This window comes from Siphateles boraxobius, unplaced genomic scaffold (genome assembly GCF_051911475.1).
Source record: "Siphateles boraxobius isolate OS27281-9 unplaced genomic scaffold, OSU_SipBor_1 92, whole genome shotgun sequence".
Classification (NCBI taxonomy): Eukaryota; Metazoa; Chordata; class Actinopteri; order Cypriniformes; family Leuciscidae; genus Siphateles; species Siphateles boraxobius.
Window position 1 is genome coordinate 1206074 of NW_027509222.1, and position 17694 is coordinate 1223767.

The following is a 17694-nucleotide window of genomic DNA, read 5'->3' on the forward strand; positions in this document are numbered from 1 at the left end:
GAAAATTAGTGCATCCTCACATGTTTCTTGTAAAACACACAATCTTATATTACAAATATATCTGACATCCAAAAAGAGGACATACTTTGTGGATGTGTCCAAATGTCCACTGGTATCTTCACACTTAAACCACTGAATCCTGGGTATAGGATAACCAATCGCCACACAAGTGGCAATTCTATTTCCCCACTTAATTTTAGTATTAGGCTTCTCTGTATGATTGGAAAGACCAAAAAAAAAAGATGAAACTATGGTTTTATTATTTTATGTAATCTATTCTTTTTATTAAGACTTACGGTAAACATGAACTGTAAAAATAATTGAGGCATTGACACTGGCACTTCTGGCAGTGAAGATGTAGTGACCGTATTCTTGTACTCCAACTTTTCTCAGCAGGATTGTGGACAAATAACTGTTACTGTTGAATATAAACACACAGGGTCAGTGTCACCTAACAAAACAGAGCTTGTACTTGTTAAACAGGTTGATGCATCTGGGTCTTGTTTCCTGAAAGCGATATAAGCCTAAGTAGATAACAGAATTGTTTTATGATTAATCTTAGTTTTGCTCCCTTTTCCCAAAGCCATTGTAACTTAAGTAGTCCTTGAAAATGGTCTTAGAGTCGAATCCATAGTTCGAATTACCGGGGGGTATTGGGGGGGTCCGACCCCCCTAGATGAGACTTGGACCTTCCCAAAAGGGATGAAAATAATAATTTGGGGGGTACTGAAAAAAATGTAATAAAATATAATGTTTGCCTATCCAAAATTGTATGTATTTAAATGCAGCATTACCATCACGTACCAACAATTCAGGAAATTATCTATACTATTTTCAAACTCCCACCTTGGGCTGCACCATTTCTTGGTACGTTCAGATTGTGTTCTTTGCTATGGTTCTTTGACATCACTTCACTAGCTGTCAAAACGTACATACCTGGTGTGTCAGCGAAAAAATTAAGAGTTAAGTGGCTGAATCAACTTTAATCTCTGCCTATAGTTTTGACTGCCATGTATATTATCATGCTTTGTGGTTAATGTTATGAGCAGCTCGTCATCTAAACAGGTTTTCAGAACTGTCTTAATTTGGTTGTTCATAGTGTTTCTCTCATCTATAATGAAGTCATAGTTTAGCTAGCTAGCTAGCTAGCTAAAAGTTCACGCAGCTCCTGAAGCTCTCTGTACCATGCAAATATTGTCTGTATCTTGTTGAAACTAAGCCAAGAATGGTTGCATTAATGCAAGCAGTTGTTTATTATCTGACGGACAACGTTGTCGGATGGAAACGTGCTCAAATGTGTGTGTGTTTGAACTGCTGCAGAAGCTTTCGCAGAATTTCGCATATAAATTAGTGTTTCTCGTGTGTAAGCCTATAAAATGGAGAGTGACATCACTAGTTGAAATAGCTGTACCCCCCGAAGCTCACGGTATAATTCGAACACTACTCGAGTCTAGGGTAAAACCTTAGACTACTGAGAGCATCATAAGGACAAAGACTTATGCAGTCACCTGCAGGTTAATTGTAAAATAAGTTCTATTTTCAAAAATAATAAAAGCATAAAATAAATTAATGAATGAGCGAATTAGTAAACTCAAGGAAAAACGTAATAACCAATTTAAACAATATTGGGAAACAAGGACATGTATAGTTATTTTTCATTTTCATCTACACAGAACTCTACTATTCATTTAGCTGATCCGTGAATCGTAAGTTCATCAAATAAAGGAATTAATTCTCTCATTAATTGCTCACCTCCATGTCGTTCCAATCGCGCAAGACTTTCGTTCATCTATAGATCACAAATGAAGATCTTTTTGATGAAATCTCCATTAACAGCTAGGCAACTACCAATTTGACGCTTCAAAAAGTTCATAAAGAGATCGTAAAACTAATCCATATGTATCAAGTGGTTTAATCCAAATTTTCTGAAGAGACACGATTGCGTTATGTTATGAACAGATTGAATTTAGGGTTTTATTCACATGTAAACAGTCATCAGCTCACACGTGAACTGAAGATCAAGCATGTTCGCTTGACGTATGAGAACCAATGAGATTCATTCTCGTGTTACATTTACATTTATCAAAAGGATGTGACATTAACGCATTTCCGAAAGCCTCTCTTCCGTTCAATGACACATGAAATGAAAGCTTATACAATGTTCAAAATAATGCCTAAAAAAGTCATTCTGTACTGTAATGTTAATGTGTCATGGAAAGAAAAGGGATTCAAATTTTTTGAAGGAACTCAACACTGCGTCATGGCATTGACACTATAGCAGACGCTTTTTTCATTAAAGGGGGGGTGAAATGCTCAGTTTCACTCAATCTCATGTTAATCTTGAGTACCTATAGAGTAGTATTGCATCCTTCATATCTCCAAAAAGTCTTTAGTTTTATTATATTTATAAAAGAAAGATAGGCTGTACCGAGTCTTTCCGGAAAAACCCGAGCGGGTGGAGGCGTACCGTGTGGGCGGAGCTAAATAATCACGACACGAGCGCGAAGCTTTTGCGTTGAGAGCGTCTGGAAGCTGTGAGTGACATCCGAAAATAAACCATGGCTAACAATCAGATTCAGCCATACATTTTTGATCCAGAATCAGATCCCGAGGCTGAGATTGAAGACGACCAGCAGCAGCAGCAACGACTACAGCAGGACGTCTCTATGTGGTGTGTAGGCCTACTGGAACGGTATAACTTATAACTTAAACAATATAAGGGCTCGTTCATACAGAACGCGTTTTTGCTCACAAAAACGTGAGATGGGCAGTGAAATGGGTGAAAAACATAAGGTCTCGAGCGTTTTTTTAAAAATAGAAATGATTTGAACTTGAGCGCAGTGTTTTTAGAACACCATGTCATGCGCGAGTTTTACAACATTTGTGTGTTGTAAACAGACAGACTGGTTTATGAGGACATGATTTATTTTTACAATAAACAAACTGACACCTACAGTGGCCAGCTAAACAAATGTATTTAAACACACACCATACATCGCATGCTCCATAGATACATTAACTGTATGTGATCATGTTGTTTACTTTCTGTGCTTACACGCCGATAGTTAACAACTCACAGACATTTGAAGCAGTTTTACTCACCGCCTGCGGTTCCAACGCACGACCGTGAACCTTTATCGTTGGGACTGCTCCATCTTTGAGTATTAGGCGATCTGCAAATCCGGCGTTGAACTGGGCCTTGTTTATAAAACTATTACTGTCGAAATGAAGGGAACAAACAAAAACACTTGCACAACTCCGTTGCTGCTCTGGAAAAACAAAATCCATCCACAGGTCCCTTAACGCTGGGTTCTTTGGAAATTTGTGCAATGTTGTCTTGCCCTGGCAACCAAAAACACACTTTTTTTGTGCCATTTTTTTAATTGCAGCGCAGCCGAGCCCAGCGCTCTGATGGGCATAGGCGTACTCTCGCACGCACTAGGCTACAGATGCGCGCGCGCCCTTCCGGGAGAAGTGCCCTTAAGACCCGTATAAGGAAATTCCGGCGACTCTGACGTCACACAGGCCCGTATTCGAAAAAAACTTTCCGAAACTTGTGACAAACCGGAAGGAGTATTTTTGGAACAGAATTACTCCATCAAACTTACAACTTCATTTTTGAAACTTTGTCCATGTTTAGCATGGGAATCCAACTCTTTAACAGTGTGAAAAACTCACTAAGCATGAAACAGCATTTCACCCCCCCTTTAATTTATGTAATCTGTTGTTTTTTTATTACGACTTACGGTAAACATGAACTGTAAAAATAATTGAGGCATGACACTGGCACTTCTGGCAGTGAAGATGTAGTGACCATTTTCTTGTACTGTACTCCAACTTTTCTCAGCAGGATTGTCGACAAATAACTGTTACTGTCGAATATAAACACACAAGGTCAGTGTGACTTAACAAAACAGAGCAGCACGTTTGAGCTTCTGCAAGAGCCAATGAGGTTCAATCTCGTGTTACGCAGTACGTTTGAGCTTCAGCAAGTGCCAATGAGGTTCATTCTCGTGTTAGCAGCACGTTTGAGCTTCAGCAAGAGCCAATGAGGTTTATTCTTGTGTTACGCTGCACGTTTGAGCTTCTGCAATGAATTTCAATTGAATTTGGTTTTCATTGTTCTGCAGTAGATATTACAAAGTAATGTGAGTCACATGTTTCTATGTGATTGGGACGGGAGATATATGTATGTTTTTACATCTGAAATGCAGGAGCAAGACACTTCGGGAACAGCTGGGTAGGAACCTCTGCCAGTGAAGCTCCTGGTGTTGTCTCACTCACTCTACAGCGTAACTTCTGTGTGGTGACTGGGCCTTCTTGCAAGAATAAATACCTTTTAAAAGACAATTTGATTCAGAGTGTCTCTTACGCAGTGATGATGGTTTTATAGAAATGTTTGCCACAACAGAGCCAATGGGGTTCATTCACGTGTTACGCAGCACGTTTGAGCTTCAGCAAGAACCAATGAGGTTCATTCTTGTGTTATGCAACACGTTTGAGCTTCAGCAAGAACCAATGAGGTTCATTCTCATGTTACGCAGCACGTTTGAGCTTCAGCAAGAACCAATGAGGTTCATTCTTGTGTTACGCATCACGTTTGAGCTTCTGAAAGAACCAATGAGGTTCATTCACGTGTTATGCAGCACGTTTGAGCTTCTGCAAGAGCCAACGAGGTTCATTCACGTGTTATGCAGCACGTTTGAGCTTCTGCAAGAGCCAATGAGGTCCATTCTCGTGTTACGCATCACGTTTGAGCTTCTCAAGAACCAATGTGTCACATGTCTGTCCTGTCTTGGTTATGCACATGAGTGTTTTGTTATGTTAGGCCATGTGCTCTTGTTATTGTCTGGTCCCTCCCCCTTGTTATCTGATTATTGGTTTATTTGTCCCACCTGTTATCCTCGTTACCCTCCTTATTTGCCTTCCTATTTAGTCTTCCTGTGTTTGCTGTTCTGTGCTTGTTCGTTGTATTTGTTTCATATGTTGTTGCGTTAAGTTCCGTGCCTGTCTTGCCCTGCCTTGTTTGTTCTGGATTTAGTTAGTATGATCGTGGTTTTCTTTTGTTGATTTGTTTATTTATGTCTTTATTAAAAGAACTCATTCACTCCGCACCTGAGTCCACGGATTTATTCCCACTACCCACCATGACAGAACGAACGAGCCACATGTGGATTCAGCGGAGCGAACTTTGTCCGGCTGAGAGAGAGAATGGGATTTCTCTTTTTAAATATTTATCTCTGTGTGCCCAGAGGAATGAGGAGAGGAGGGCAGCGGAGTCTTCTTCACTGGTCTCTCCTGGAATGGGATCATCGTCGTTGGATCCGTCCAGCGTTGGTATTCGGTCGATGGTTTTGGCCAGCCTCGAGTCTGCACACATCCGTCAGAAAAAGACGGAGGAGGAGAAGGAGACCTGCGTATGCCCAGTCAGAGATTGTCCACGTCACGTCTGCCCAGTCAGAGACTGTTCGCGTCCCGTCTGCCCAGTCAGAGACTGTTCACGTCCCGTCTGCACAGTCAGAGACTATTCACTTTCCGTCTGCCCAGTCAGAGACTGTTCACGTCCCGTCTGCCTCCCGTCTTCCAGAGCCGGAGCCAGTGTCTGCTGTTCCAGAGCCGGAGGCAGAGCCAGTGCCCATTCCATAGCCGGAGGCAGAGCCAGTGCCCGTTCATGAGCCGGAGGCAGAGCCATTGCCTGTTCCAGAGCCGGAGGCAGAGCCAATGCCTGTTCCAGAGCCGGAGGCAGAGCCAATGCCCGTTCCAGAGCCGGAGGCAGAGCCAGTGCCTGTTCCAGAGCCGGAGGCAGAGCCAGTGCCCGTTCCAGAGCCGGAGGCAGAGCCAGTACCCGTTCCAGAGCCGGAGGCAGAGCCAGTACCCGTTCCAGTACCCGTTCCAGAGCCAGAGGCAGAGCCAGTGCCGTCTGCCTTCATGAACCTGGACTATCTGGAGCGTCTGGCTCGGATCCTGGACATGCCCGTGTCTCCTGTTCCAGAGCCGGAGCCAGTGTCTGTTCCGGGGCCGGAGCCAGTGTCTGTTCCGGGGCCGGGGCCAGTGTCTGTTCCAGGGCCGGAGCCAGTGTCTTTTCCAGGGCCGGAGCCAGTGTCTGTTCCAGAGCCGGAGCCAGTGTCTGTTCCAGGGCCGGAGCCAGTGTCTGTTCCAGAGCCGGAGCCAGTGTCTGCTGTTCCAGAGCCGGAGGCAGAGCCAGTGCCCGTTCATGAGCCGGAGGCAGAGCCATTGCCCGTTCCAGAGCCGGAGGCAGAGCCAATGCCTCTTCCAGAGCCGAAGGCAGAGACAGTGCCTGTTCCAGAGCTGGAGCCAATGTCTGTTCCAGAGCCAGTGCCTGTTACAGCGCCAGAGCCAGTGTTTGTTTCTGTGTTTGTGTCTGTTCTTGTGACTGTTACAGTTCTTGTGGCTGTTCCTGAGCCGGTGTCTGTTCCTGAGCCGGTGTCTGCTGTTCCTGAGCCGGTGTCTGCTGTTCCTGAGCCGGTGTCTGCTGTTCCTGCGCCTGAGTCACCGTCCGAGGGGTCTGCACCTCCCTGGCCACCCGAGGGGTCTTCACCGCCCTGGCCGCCGGAGGGGTCTGCTCCGCCCTGGCCGCCCGAGGGGTCTTCACCGCCCTGGCCGCCCTAGTCGATCTCTCCTGTTCCGCCCTGGTGTTTCCTTCCAGTCCCGCCCCGGTTTTATGGAGCGTCTGGTAGCCGTTCCGTAGGGAGGGGGTAGTGTCACATGTCTGTCCTGTCTTGGTTATGCAGATGAGTGTTTTGTTATGTTGGGCCATGTGCTCTTGTTATTGTCTGGTCCCTCCCCCTTGTTATCTGATTATTGGTTTATTTGTCCCACCTGTTATCCTCGTTACCCTCCTTATTTTCCTTCCTGTTTAGTCTTCCTGTGTTTGCTGTTCTGTGCTCGTTTGTTGTATTTGTTTCATATGTTGTTGCGTTAAGTTCCGTAACTGTCTTACCCTGCCTTGTTTGTTCTGGATTTAGTTAGTATGATCGTAGTTTTCTTTTGTTGATTTGTTTATTTTATGTTTTGTCTTTATTAAAAGAACTCATTCACTCCACACCTGAGTCCACGGATTTATTCCCACTACCCACCGTGACACAATGAGGTCCATTCTTGTGTTACGCAGCACGTTTGAGCTTCAGCAAGAGCCAGTGAGGTTAATTCACGTGTTACACAGCACGTTTGAGCTTCGGCAGAGCCAATGAGGTTCATTCTCGTGTTACGCAGCACTTTTGAGCTTGTTCAGGAGCCAGTGAGGTTCAGTCACGTGTTACGCAGCACGTTTGAGCTTCAGCAAGAGCCAATGAGGTTCATTCACGTGTTACGCAGCACATTTGAGCTTCTCAAGAACCAATGAGGTTCATTCTCGTGTTACACATCACGTTTGAGCTTCAGCAAGAACCAGTGAGGTTCATTCTTGTGTTACGCATCACGTTTCATCTTCAGCAACAACCAATGAGGTTCATTCTTGTGTTATGCATCACGTTTGAGCTTCTGCAAGAACCAATGAGGTTCATTCTTGTGTTACGCATCATGTTTGAGCTTCTGCAAGAACCAATGAGGTTCATTCACGTGTTACGCAGCCCGTTTGAGCTTCTGCAAGAACCAATGAGGTTCATTCACGTGTTACGCAGCAGGTTTGAGCTTCTGCAAGAGCCAATGAGGTTCATTCTCGTGTTACGCAGCACGTTTGAGTTTCTGCAAGAGCCAATGAGGTTAATTTTCGTGTTACGCAGCACGTTTGAGCTTCAGCAAGAGCCAATGAGGTTCATTCTCGTGTTACGCAGCACGTTTGAGCTTCAGCAAGAACCAATGAGGTTCATTCTCGTGTTAAGCAGCACGTTTGAGCTTCAGCAAGAGCCAATGAGGTTCATTCTCGTGTTACGCATCATGTTTGAGCTTCTGCAAGAACCAATGAGGTTCATTCTTGTGTTACGCATCATGTTTGAGCTTCTGCAAGAACCAATGAGGTTCATTCACGTGTTACGCAGCCCGTTTGAGCTTCTGCAAGAACCAATGAGGTTCATTCACGTGTTACGCAGCATGTTTGAGCTTCTGCAAGAACCAATGAGGTTCATTCTCGTGTTACGCAGTACGTTTGAGCTTCTGCAAGAGCTAATGAGTTTCATTCTTGTGTTACGCAGCATGTTTGAGCTTCAGCAAGAGCCAATGAGGTTAATTCTTGTGTACCGCAGCACGTTTGAGCTTCTGTAAGAGGTTTGATCTTGCGTGTCAAGCAGGTTTGGTTGAGTTTCTGTTTTTGTTCGCTGATCAATGTGTAAATGTGAATAAAAGCCTAAATTAAATTTGTTCATCAAGTAAAGCGATCAAGTCTCTTTAGAAAATTTGGACTACACCGCTCAATTTATATGGATTAGGTTTACAATCTATTAATGGACTTTTTAAAGTGTCAAACTGTTAGTTACTGGACTGACAATGGATGGACAGAAGGGTCTAAGATTTCATAAAAGATCTTCATTTGTGTTCCGAAGATGAACGAAAGTCTTACGGGTTTGGAACGACATGAGGGTGAGTAATTAATGAGAGAATTAATTAATTTTTGGGTGAACGAACCCTTTAAAAGGCCCATTATCTAGAACCGATCTGGTCTCAGATCACCTTATAATTCTAAGCACAAAAACAAATAACCTAAAAGTCTGTTCAACCTTTTATGTATCCTGAGAAATGTTTCCTCGTGGGTGTGATTCGATTCGGGAGTTTTCCAGCGTGTCCATTTAACTTCTGGATATGCTTCAATTTGCACACTAAGTTTAACAATATCCCCTTGCATCACCTCAATATCCGTTCTATTCACCTTGTGTTCAGAGGATAGGATGGGAGTTAGTTTAATGAAAGGTTTATCTGAAAGAAAACAGCAAGACACAATTTCACAGACAAATCTTACAAAAAAACTTAAGAGTATCACTCTCTGGTGTAAAGAAACCTACCTACAACTGTAAGAACTGCTGTAACACTGTTTTGTCCAGCTTTATTCTGCCCGGTGCAGGTTAAGTTCCCTGTGTCAGACATGTTGACTTGATGAATAGTCAAAAGGGAAGTGAAGCAAATGTCACACCTTTGGTCTTTCTTTGTTTCATGATTCAGTACCTAAGTTGAACAAATATTGATACATTTTTTACCAAAGGGTGCAGTAAGCATTCAGAACAATCTTACAACAATCAGGAACTGAAATGGATTTAGAGGAACTGAATAGTCTGGATTTGAATTGAAATCAAATCCCACTTTATATAAAGTGTCTTTACTATAAACAAACATTTAAATTCTTCATTTGATACAATACGTACATGTCTTTACAGTGTACTTAAGTTTAAAAAAATGCCAGTAACACTTTATTTTAGTGTCCTTGTTACATATGTTACATACCATAGTTATGCCATTCATTTATGTATAATTACATTCAACTAACCCTCAACCAAATATATTTCTTTAATTACATCTATAATTACACTGTTGGCCTTCCCTTACCTTTAACCCACCCTTAAACCTAACCATACCATGAAACCTGTCTCAGTACAATACAACAACTGTGTCAATACAACATGAAAACAATAAGTACATTGTACCTAACAATTATTATTTTTCTTTTGTGAAAGTGAAAGTGAAAGTGAAAGTGACACGTGATGGCCAAGTATGGTAACCCATACTTGGAATTTGACCTCTGCATTTAACCCATCCAAGTAAGTGCACACACATTAGGAGCAGAGTAGTGAGTAGTGTACACACACACACTGCAAACGTGGATACACACACCCGGAGCAGCGGGCAGCCTTGAGTGGCGCCCGGGGAGCGATTGGGGGTTAGGTGCCTTGCTCAAGGACACCTCAGTCATATTCCTGCCGGTACTGGAATTGAACCAGCAACCTTTGGGTCACCAGTCCAACTCTGCTACCATTAGGCCATGACTGCCCCGGTCATTGTAAATGTATACCTAATATAATTTGTGACCGAAAACATGCATATATACTGTTACTTGTCCCTGTTATGGCTGTAGATTGCATCAACCATTCGTTTCAGTGATTTTCTTTTGGATGTGTGGTACTGTATAAATATAAAGTATAGAAATATTTTGGTAATATTTTGTAATCCTTCTGGATGTTGTGATTATGTTTTGTTCTAGATCTCAGCCTCGAGGGGTCTGGAAATTGAAGAGTTTGTTCTCGAAAAACATTACATGTAACAGATTGAAAGAAATCATAAAAGTGTCAATTATAGATTGCTTCATTATTTTTTTTTTAGTTTGGGTGTGATTTGCATCATAAAAGATCTGAGCAAGATATTTCCCCTGACAGTAGAATAGATGGTGAAATCTCCACCTACAGATTCGGAGTCCCTAAATCTAGATGTCCAATTTATCCTCTGTAATACTTGCTACATGTCTATTAAAGCTGAAGAAGCTGTAAGGTTACACATTTGTTTATACAAGGATAGCACAGTCAACATATGACTGGCATATTATGGCAAACTGAACTGTGCTCTGAACACATTATAACATATTTATTTTGCAAAAGTTTTCTCACTTTTCTCACACAGAAAAAATGCTTTAAATAATAAGCGGATACAATATGTTACAGCTGCTCCATAAGAGATGCAATTTTTATGTTTACTGCATGATTAATCCGAAAATAATAAAAGAGAACTCAAATATGATGGCATGCAAAAAGGGCACCAACAATGACAGAATAAGAACACAACTTTATTTACATTTACATTTTGTAAATAAAGTCGTAAATTGTGTGTTTTTTTGTTTTTGTTTTAGCAAAAAAGCACTCGCATTGCTTCATAAAACTGAGGTTAATACACTGGAGTTGCATGGATTACTTTAATGATGTCTTTACTAGCTTTCTGGGCATGACAGTGGTAGTTGTATTAGGAAGATGAACGAAGGTTTTATGGGTTTGAAAGGACATGAAGGTGAGTAATTAATGACAGAATTTAAACTTTTGCGTGAATTAACCCTCTAATTAAAGTGCTACCTGGAATTTCTCTGCTCTTGATATGCATTTATGCATTAATAAAGAGTGGGAGTAGCTCAGTGGTGCTTTGGGATATTTGATTATTAATAAACATAAGGAAGTTTGGAATATCTTTACTAAAATTTCAAAACAGACAGCAGTCTTGTCTGTGATCACAAGCCAAGAGTCTAAACCAAGACACTGTGTAATGAAATTAAAGAACAATTCCGGCCAAAAATTAACCTAGGCTAAATAATACATGGGTACAGAGTCGACCGTTCTCTGGGATGCGTTTTCATGATAATCAAATGTACCCAGTTTTATCTTTAGTTTTAGTTTAACCACAGATTAGCTTATAATGCTAGCGTAAAGGGCATTGAATAAGTAAATATATAAAAATCGCTAGTTAATACCACTAGCAAGGCTCAAAATAGCCCCACACTAACACGGTAGCATAATGAGGGTCTCTACCTGCAAACCGAAGCATCAGAAGGACTCTGTCAATATTAGCATCCAGCATTATGGGGTTTCGTATCCTTCCCCCGAACACGGAGAAGGAGAGGAGGGGACGAGTCCAAAATTGGATGGACCTACGCCAGCAGGGCCAGACGGTGGGTTGTCTGGCTCAGACTTGTTGGACTCTCTCTAGAGCAGGGGTACTCAATTAGAAACCTAAAAGGTCCACTCACCAAATTTTCCTTGCGTCCAGGGTCCGGAACAGTGATAGTCAAAATCCAAAAACAGAACTCCAACAAAAAAGGTTGTAAATCCCACAAAACGTTCAAACTATGTACAAAAGGTGATGGGGTCTGGCCTTATTAGTGTGAAAAGTGACACCTTTTTTGTGCCACCAGTTCTTTAAACTTGGGCATAAAAGGTGTGAGGGCCAGGCGGAGGCACTGATGTAAGTGTTCATTACTGAGGGTGCTCCTGTATTTGTTTTTCACCATATTCATGGTTGAAAAGGCAGACTCACAACAATGTGTTGAGGGAAACATGGTGAGAATTTGAAGGGCCATCTTCTGCAAGGAAGGGACACCTGCTGCAGGGACCATCTTAGTCCAGAAGGTGGTAGGGTCACAGAGAGACTCCTGCAGTGCCAGGTTTTCCTGAAGCTCAATTAGCTCTGATTGAAGAGAAGCAGCACTAGCCCATGGGCAGATTTTCAGGGCTTCAGTTGAAAATTCTGCAATGTTTTTGACAAGGAATGGATTTTCCATGCATAGTAAGACTTGTTTTCCCAGAGGGAAATCTCCAAAGCGAGTTTGGAAATTTTTTATCAGCTTGTCCAGGAATTCAGCATGATTGTGATGATGATGTGTTCCTGCTGTTTGATTTAAAAGCTTTGGGAAGTGAAGAAGGTCCTGCTGTAAGTCACACTTGAACAGATCCAGTTTCTTCTGAAAGGCACAGACAGCTGATGTGAGGTTACACACTGTGTTATTTTTGCCCTGGAGCTTCATGTTCAGATCATTGAGATGGGAGGTAATGTCAGACAGAAATGCAACAATTTCCATTTTTTCTTCATTCTGCATAAATTCCACAAATTGTTTTGCTTTTGCACTCTTCTGATCCAACAGAAAGGTTTCCAACTCTTTCCGTAATGTCCAAAAGCGCTCCAGTACCTTGCCTTTACTAAGCCACCGGACATTGTTATGAAGGAGCAAATCATCAAATTCTGCATTCACCTCTGTTAGGAATGAGCGCAACAAGCGATGCTGCAGAGCAGATGATGCCCTCAAAAAGTTCACAAGTCTCATTACTGTTGTCATGACCTCTGCATACTTTTCTTCAAGACTGGCACACAAAACCATCTGATGAATTATGCAATGATATGCTATTAGGTCAGGGTGATGAGCTCTCAAGCGTGCCACTAATCCCCTCTCTCTTCCAGTCATACATGGAGCTCCATCAGTAGCAATGGAAATAACATGCTTCAGGTCTATCTCTCTGTCTCTCAACATCTGCATCAGTGCTTCATAAATATCATCCCCTCTTGTGTGTCCATGGAGGGCTGTGAGGCCTAACACATCTTCACAGAATTCTCCCTTCTCTTCATCAAAAAATCTGACAAACACTAGAAGTTGTGCGTTGTCTGTGTTGTCTGTGGATTCATCCAAAGCCAATGAAAAGCATTTAGCCTTTTTTATTGCAGACTTCATTTGGTCAAGCAAATCCTCAGCAAGGACTTCAGTTCGCTTTACAGCAGTGGAGTCAGACAAAGATATTTGGTTTATTTTTTGTATGATGTCATCTTTTTGAGTTCCCTCAAACAGGGCAATTGCTATTTCATTCATGCATTCCTTCACAATCTCCGAGTCAGAGAATGGTTTCTTGTGCTTTCCTAAGACCCATGCCACTCTTAATGAGGCTTCAGTTGCACGTTCTTGTTGGGTGGCTGATCTAACTATTACACTGCATGTTGTATGGTATGATGATTGCAGTTGTTTGATTTTTCTGGCTCTTACCTCAGATTTAAGCGGGTAATTGAGGTCAAAGTGTCCGTGCTTTGAGTCATAATGACGTTTCACGTTACCACTCTTGACAATGGCAACCGTCTCATTGCAAATTAAACACATTGGTTTTGTGCTCCCTGCCGGCAGCACAAATGCATAACTGTCAGTCCACTCTGTCTTAAATTCGCGATTTTCAGAATCGACTTTTCTCTTTTTGTCAGGTTTTGAGCACGCCATGATTTTCGCTAGCAAGGAAACAGGTACCGCAGATGTATTAGCGCCTGCGTTGCGATTTGCGAATGACACACACACACACACACACACACACACACGCACACAGCGCGGCCAACGAGTGAGTGAGTTGTCATGGTGATTACAGTTATAACAGCTCCTGATTGGATCTTTGGAATGGACAGACACAGAAGATAGATAAACCACATCTAGTAGGAAAACAATATAGGCGTGAAATCACGCACCAATGAAAACTCGCTTGGATCATGACTAAATTATATAATGTTGATTTTGGCTTCGGTCCAAATTGTATTGCGTCTGGGACCGGATCCGGACCGCGGTCCGCCTATTGAGTACCCCCGCTCTAGAGGTATGGACTACAATGATGCAGCATTGAAAGATTTTTTTTAATGTCTGTCTTGATGACCCATTACCTGGGTGGGAGATGAAGGGGCTGGAGATTCTGGACTTTTGGGGGTTCACCAGATACCTTCATCATTGGAGCCAGTGGGATACACCAGTCACGCCTGTGTCTCCTAACAGGATGATTTTCACCGCCATGGCCGCCCGAAGGGTCTTCACCGCCCTGGCTGCCCGATGGGTCGTCTGCTTTGGCCTGGCCGCCCTATGGACTCTCTGTTTCGCCATGGCCGTCCGAAGGGTCTTCACCGCCATGGTCGCCCAAGGGGAAGTCTCCGCCCTGGCCGCCCGATGGGTCGTCTGCTTCGCCCTGGCCGCCCGATGGACTCTCTGTTTCGCCCTGGCCGCCCGATGGACAGTCTGCTTCGCCCTGGCCGCTGATGGACTCTCTTTTTCACCCTGGCCGCCGGCTAAGCAGTCACCCTTGGTTCCTGTTCCCCTCCATGGACCTGGCCCCCCATCCCTCCCCCTGATCCTCCACCATTCCACCTCCCTCCTGGACTCTTGTTTTGTTTTCTTAGGAGCGTCTGGTAGCCGCTCCTTAGAGGGGGGGGGGGGGGGGGATGTCACAGTGTCTGGTTTGTGTATCCCTGGGTAACCACTAGAGGTCCTCTTCTCCCACGGTGTCCCACTCTTATTTACTACATTTTCCATCATCCTTGTCTGTCTCATCATTGATCACCGCACACAGCTGTTTCCACTCACCCTGTTAGTATCTGTGTATTTATACCTTGTCTGTTCAGTCATTGTCACGGAGTCCTTGTTGTATGTCACACTGTGTCTGGAGGTCTGTTTTCTCTTGTTTCTTGTTTTGGATTGCCTTGCATGGACTTTGACCTTTTGCCTGCCTGGATTTACGTTTACGGATTGCCCAATAAATGCACTTGGATCTTACCTGTTTGTGTCTGCATATCATGACAAAGATAAAGATAAAACTGGGTACATTCGATCATCATGAAAACACATCCCAGAGAACGGTCGACTCAGTACCCATGTGTTATTAACCCCAGGTTCATTTTTGGCCGGAATTTTCCTTTAAGACCAAGGCCAGGTTTTCAAGAGGTTTCAAGACCAGGATTGTTTGATTGATTCAGTTCCTTACCAATAATCTTTTTTTTTTTATGTTTGTAATGAGATTTAATTATTGGAACACTTCACCTTTTCTGATGAGCTCCAGGTGATGTTGAACGAATGATCTTGGTTTTTGAGGTAACAAGGGATATGCAGTGTTTCACCAACGATCCTCACATACTGATGGTCTGGAAGTGACAGCGGCGGCGGCTGTTGTGCTTCTGCAGAAAATACATGGGTAGTGCAGAATTGCTACAATAACAAACGATTCTTGCAATATCTTTCGTCAATGAAGTTTGACAAAACAGCATGAAAAGACTCACACAACTCACTTTCTAGGACAGTGATTTTGAAGACATCAGACATCATTTGGACTCCATCAATCTTCACAGTACACACATAATCTCCGTCGTAGCTAGGCTGAAGGTTTTGTATCAGTATGCCACGTTTGGGATCCGCAGTATAATTCATCTGGGACGGGACGTCTGATCCGTTCCTCATCTTGAGGGAGAACTCAGTACTTGCTGGGTTCGTCACCAAGCAGTCCAGCCAGTAGTTTGAGCCCTCTTTTTCAACTATCAGTGAGTTTTGGGGGGTAGTAAAGGCTTTGACGGAATCTATTGCAGTAAAAAAACAAAACACATTTCAGCCCATGCCAAAAACTGATTATTATCATATTGTTTTGTTTTTTTCATTCCCACAATTATGCGTATTTATTAATTGCAGATGCTTTAATGCATGTTTTAATTGATTAAATGCACAAGTTAAAATAGCATTTCTGATTAAAGTCGATTTTGGGCAACACTTTATGGTAACACTTTATTTTACAGTGTCATTATTACACATGTTACATGTAGTTACTGTAGTAATAACTATAAATTATGAATAATTGCATGCAACTAACCCTAATACAAACCCCAATTCTAACTCTAACTCTATAGTAATTAGGCTACATGTAGTTAATTAATATTACTCAGTAATTAAATGCATAATTACACTGTAACATAGCCACATTCAAATAGAATGTAACCCACTTTATTTTACAGTGTCATTTTTACATGTGTTACATAGTAATAACTATAAATGATGCATAATTACATGAAACTAACCCTCAACCAAACCAAACCCTAACCCTATAGTAAGTACATGTAGTTACTTAATATTACGTAGTACATAAATGTATAGTTACAGTGTAACAAAGACACCTTAAAATAGTTTAACCCAATTTTGTTCTTAAAGTCACAGTTCCTAGAGCTTAGTGTGTGAAATCTGTTAATAAATGAGGTTATTGTTAATATCTCTTTGGAATGCATGATTCTGATTGGTCAGTAGCACCATATACTGAGTTAAAATCATTTTGACTCTAAACTTCACGACTGTTTGTGTCCGGCAAATTTTTACACAAAGTGTAAAAAACAATTAAACTATATGGTATCACTTTATTTGACAGTGTCCTTGTTACATATGTTACATGTGCTTACCATATAATAACAGTAAATATGCTTAATTACATGCAACAAACCTTAAACCAATCTCTATATTAAGTAGGCTACATATAAACTGTAAAAAATGATTTACATGATTTGTTATCACAACATTTATTCTTTTGTCAAATCAACTTAGATAATTTATGTGGTTCAGATAATATAATATTTTGAGTTTCTGTTGATTAAACCAATAACTTCATTGTTCTCATTTTCTAAAATTTAAATGAACTTACATTTTTAAGGCAACCAGCAGGTTACTTACTTTAAGTTAAACCAACAATAATTTTTTTACAGTGAAAATAATATTACTCAGTATTTAAATGTATTATTACACTGTAACAATGTCACCTTAAAATAAAGTGTAACCTAAATTTTAATGTGATGTAGTTACATTGCACTTACTCAAATAAATACTGAGTGATATTAATTAACTATTTACTTACTATAGAGTTAAGGTTAGGATTTGGTTTAGGGTTAGTTACTTGTAATTATACATAATTTGCTGTTATTACCGTAGTAAGTACATGTCGTAACGTGTAACCTTAAAATAAAGTTTGACTAAACAGTAATTTCATGCTTCTTGTAACACTCTGTCTTTCTGCTTAATCTATCCTGAATTCAATATTTATCTATGTTTAGTCCCTGTACAATAAGTGTATCGTCACTGTAAACTGTTAATATCGAAAATTTAACCCCTTCATTGAGGTGCAAAGTTTACTGTGCGATAATTACTGTACACTGGCTATCCAGAACATATATTAGATAATCACTCTAATTTTTATAGTGAACATACCTTTAACATATATGTGTATCTCTGAGTACACGTGTGTTTGATTCTTGTAACTGCAGCGGTATGTTCCCGTGTGTTCTGCGGTGGGGTTTCGGACCGCAAGCACGTTTCGTAAGACGTGTTTCTGGAGTCTGGAGAGTCTTGTCCTCCATATGATCTCCTCCTGTCCCTCACATATCAGACTCAAGGGTTTGTTTGCCGACCAGGCCATCTCAGACTGAATCAGAGGAGAGGAGTTCAGCTTTATCACTGGAGCGGAG

The 17694-nt window shown here is 41.8% G+C and overlaps 1 protein-coding gene across 4 annotated transcripts in view; it reads right to left on the reverse strand.

The window, feature by feature from the left end:
- Positions 1 to 17694, reverse strand: part of csf1rb (colony stimulating factor 1 receptor, b) — a 42387-nt gene extending 24693 nt beyond the window's left edge. For 3 of the 4 annotated variants that reach the window (XM_077224793.1, XM_077224791.1, XM_077224789.1), the window contains exons 1-7: positions 17438 to 17694; positions 15490 to 15774; positions 15245 to 15378; positions 8955 to 9114; positions 8673 to 8868; positions 297 to 418; positions 86 to 212 (exon numbers count right to left, since the gene is read on the reverse strand). In XM_077224793.1, coding sequence (XP_077080908.1) covers positions 86 to 212; positions 297 to 418; positions 8673 to 8868; positions 8955 to 9114; positions 15245 to 15378; positions 15490 to 15774; positions 17438 to 17645 — 1232 coding nt within the window. In that variant the 5' untranslated portion in view covers positions 17646 to 17694. The remainder of the gene's footprint in view (positions 1 to 85; positions 213 to 296; positions 419 to 8672; positions 8869 to 8954; positions 9115 to 15244; positions 15379 to 15489; positions 15775 to 17437) is intronic. The other variant, XM_077224790.1, reaches the window with a different exon arrangement.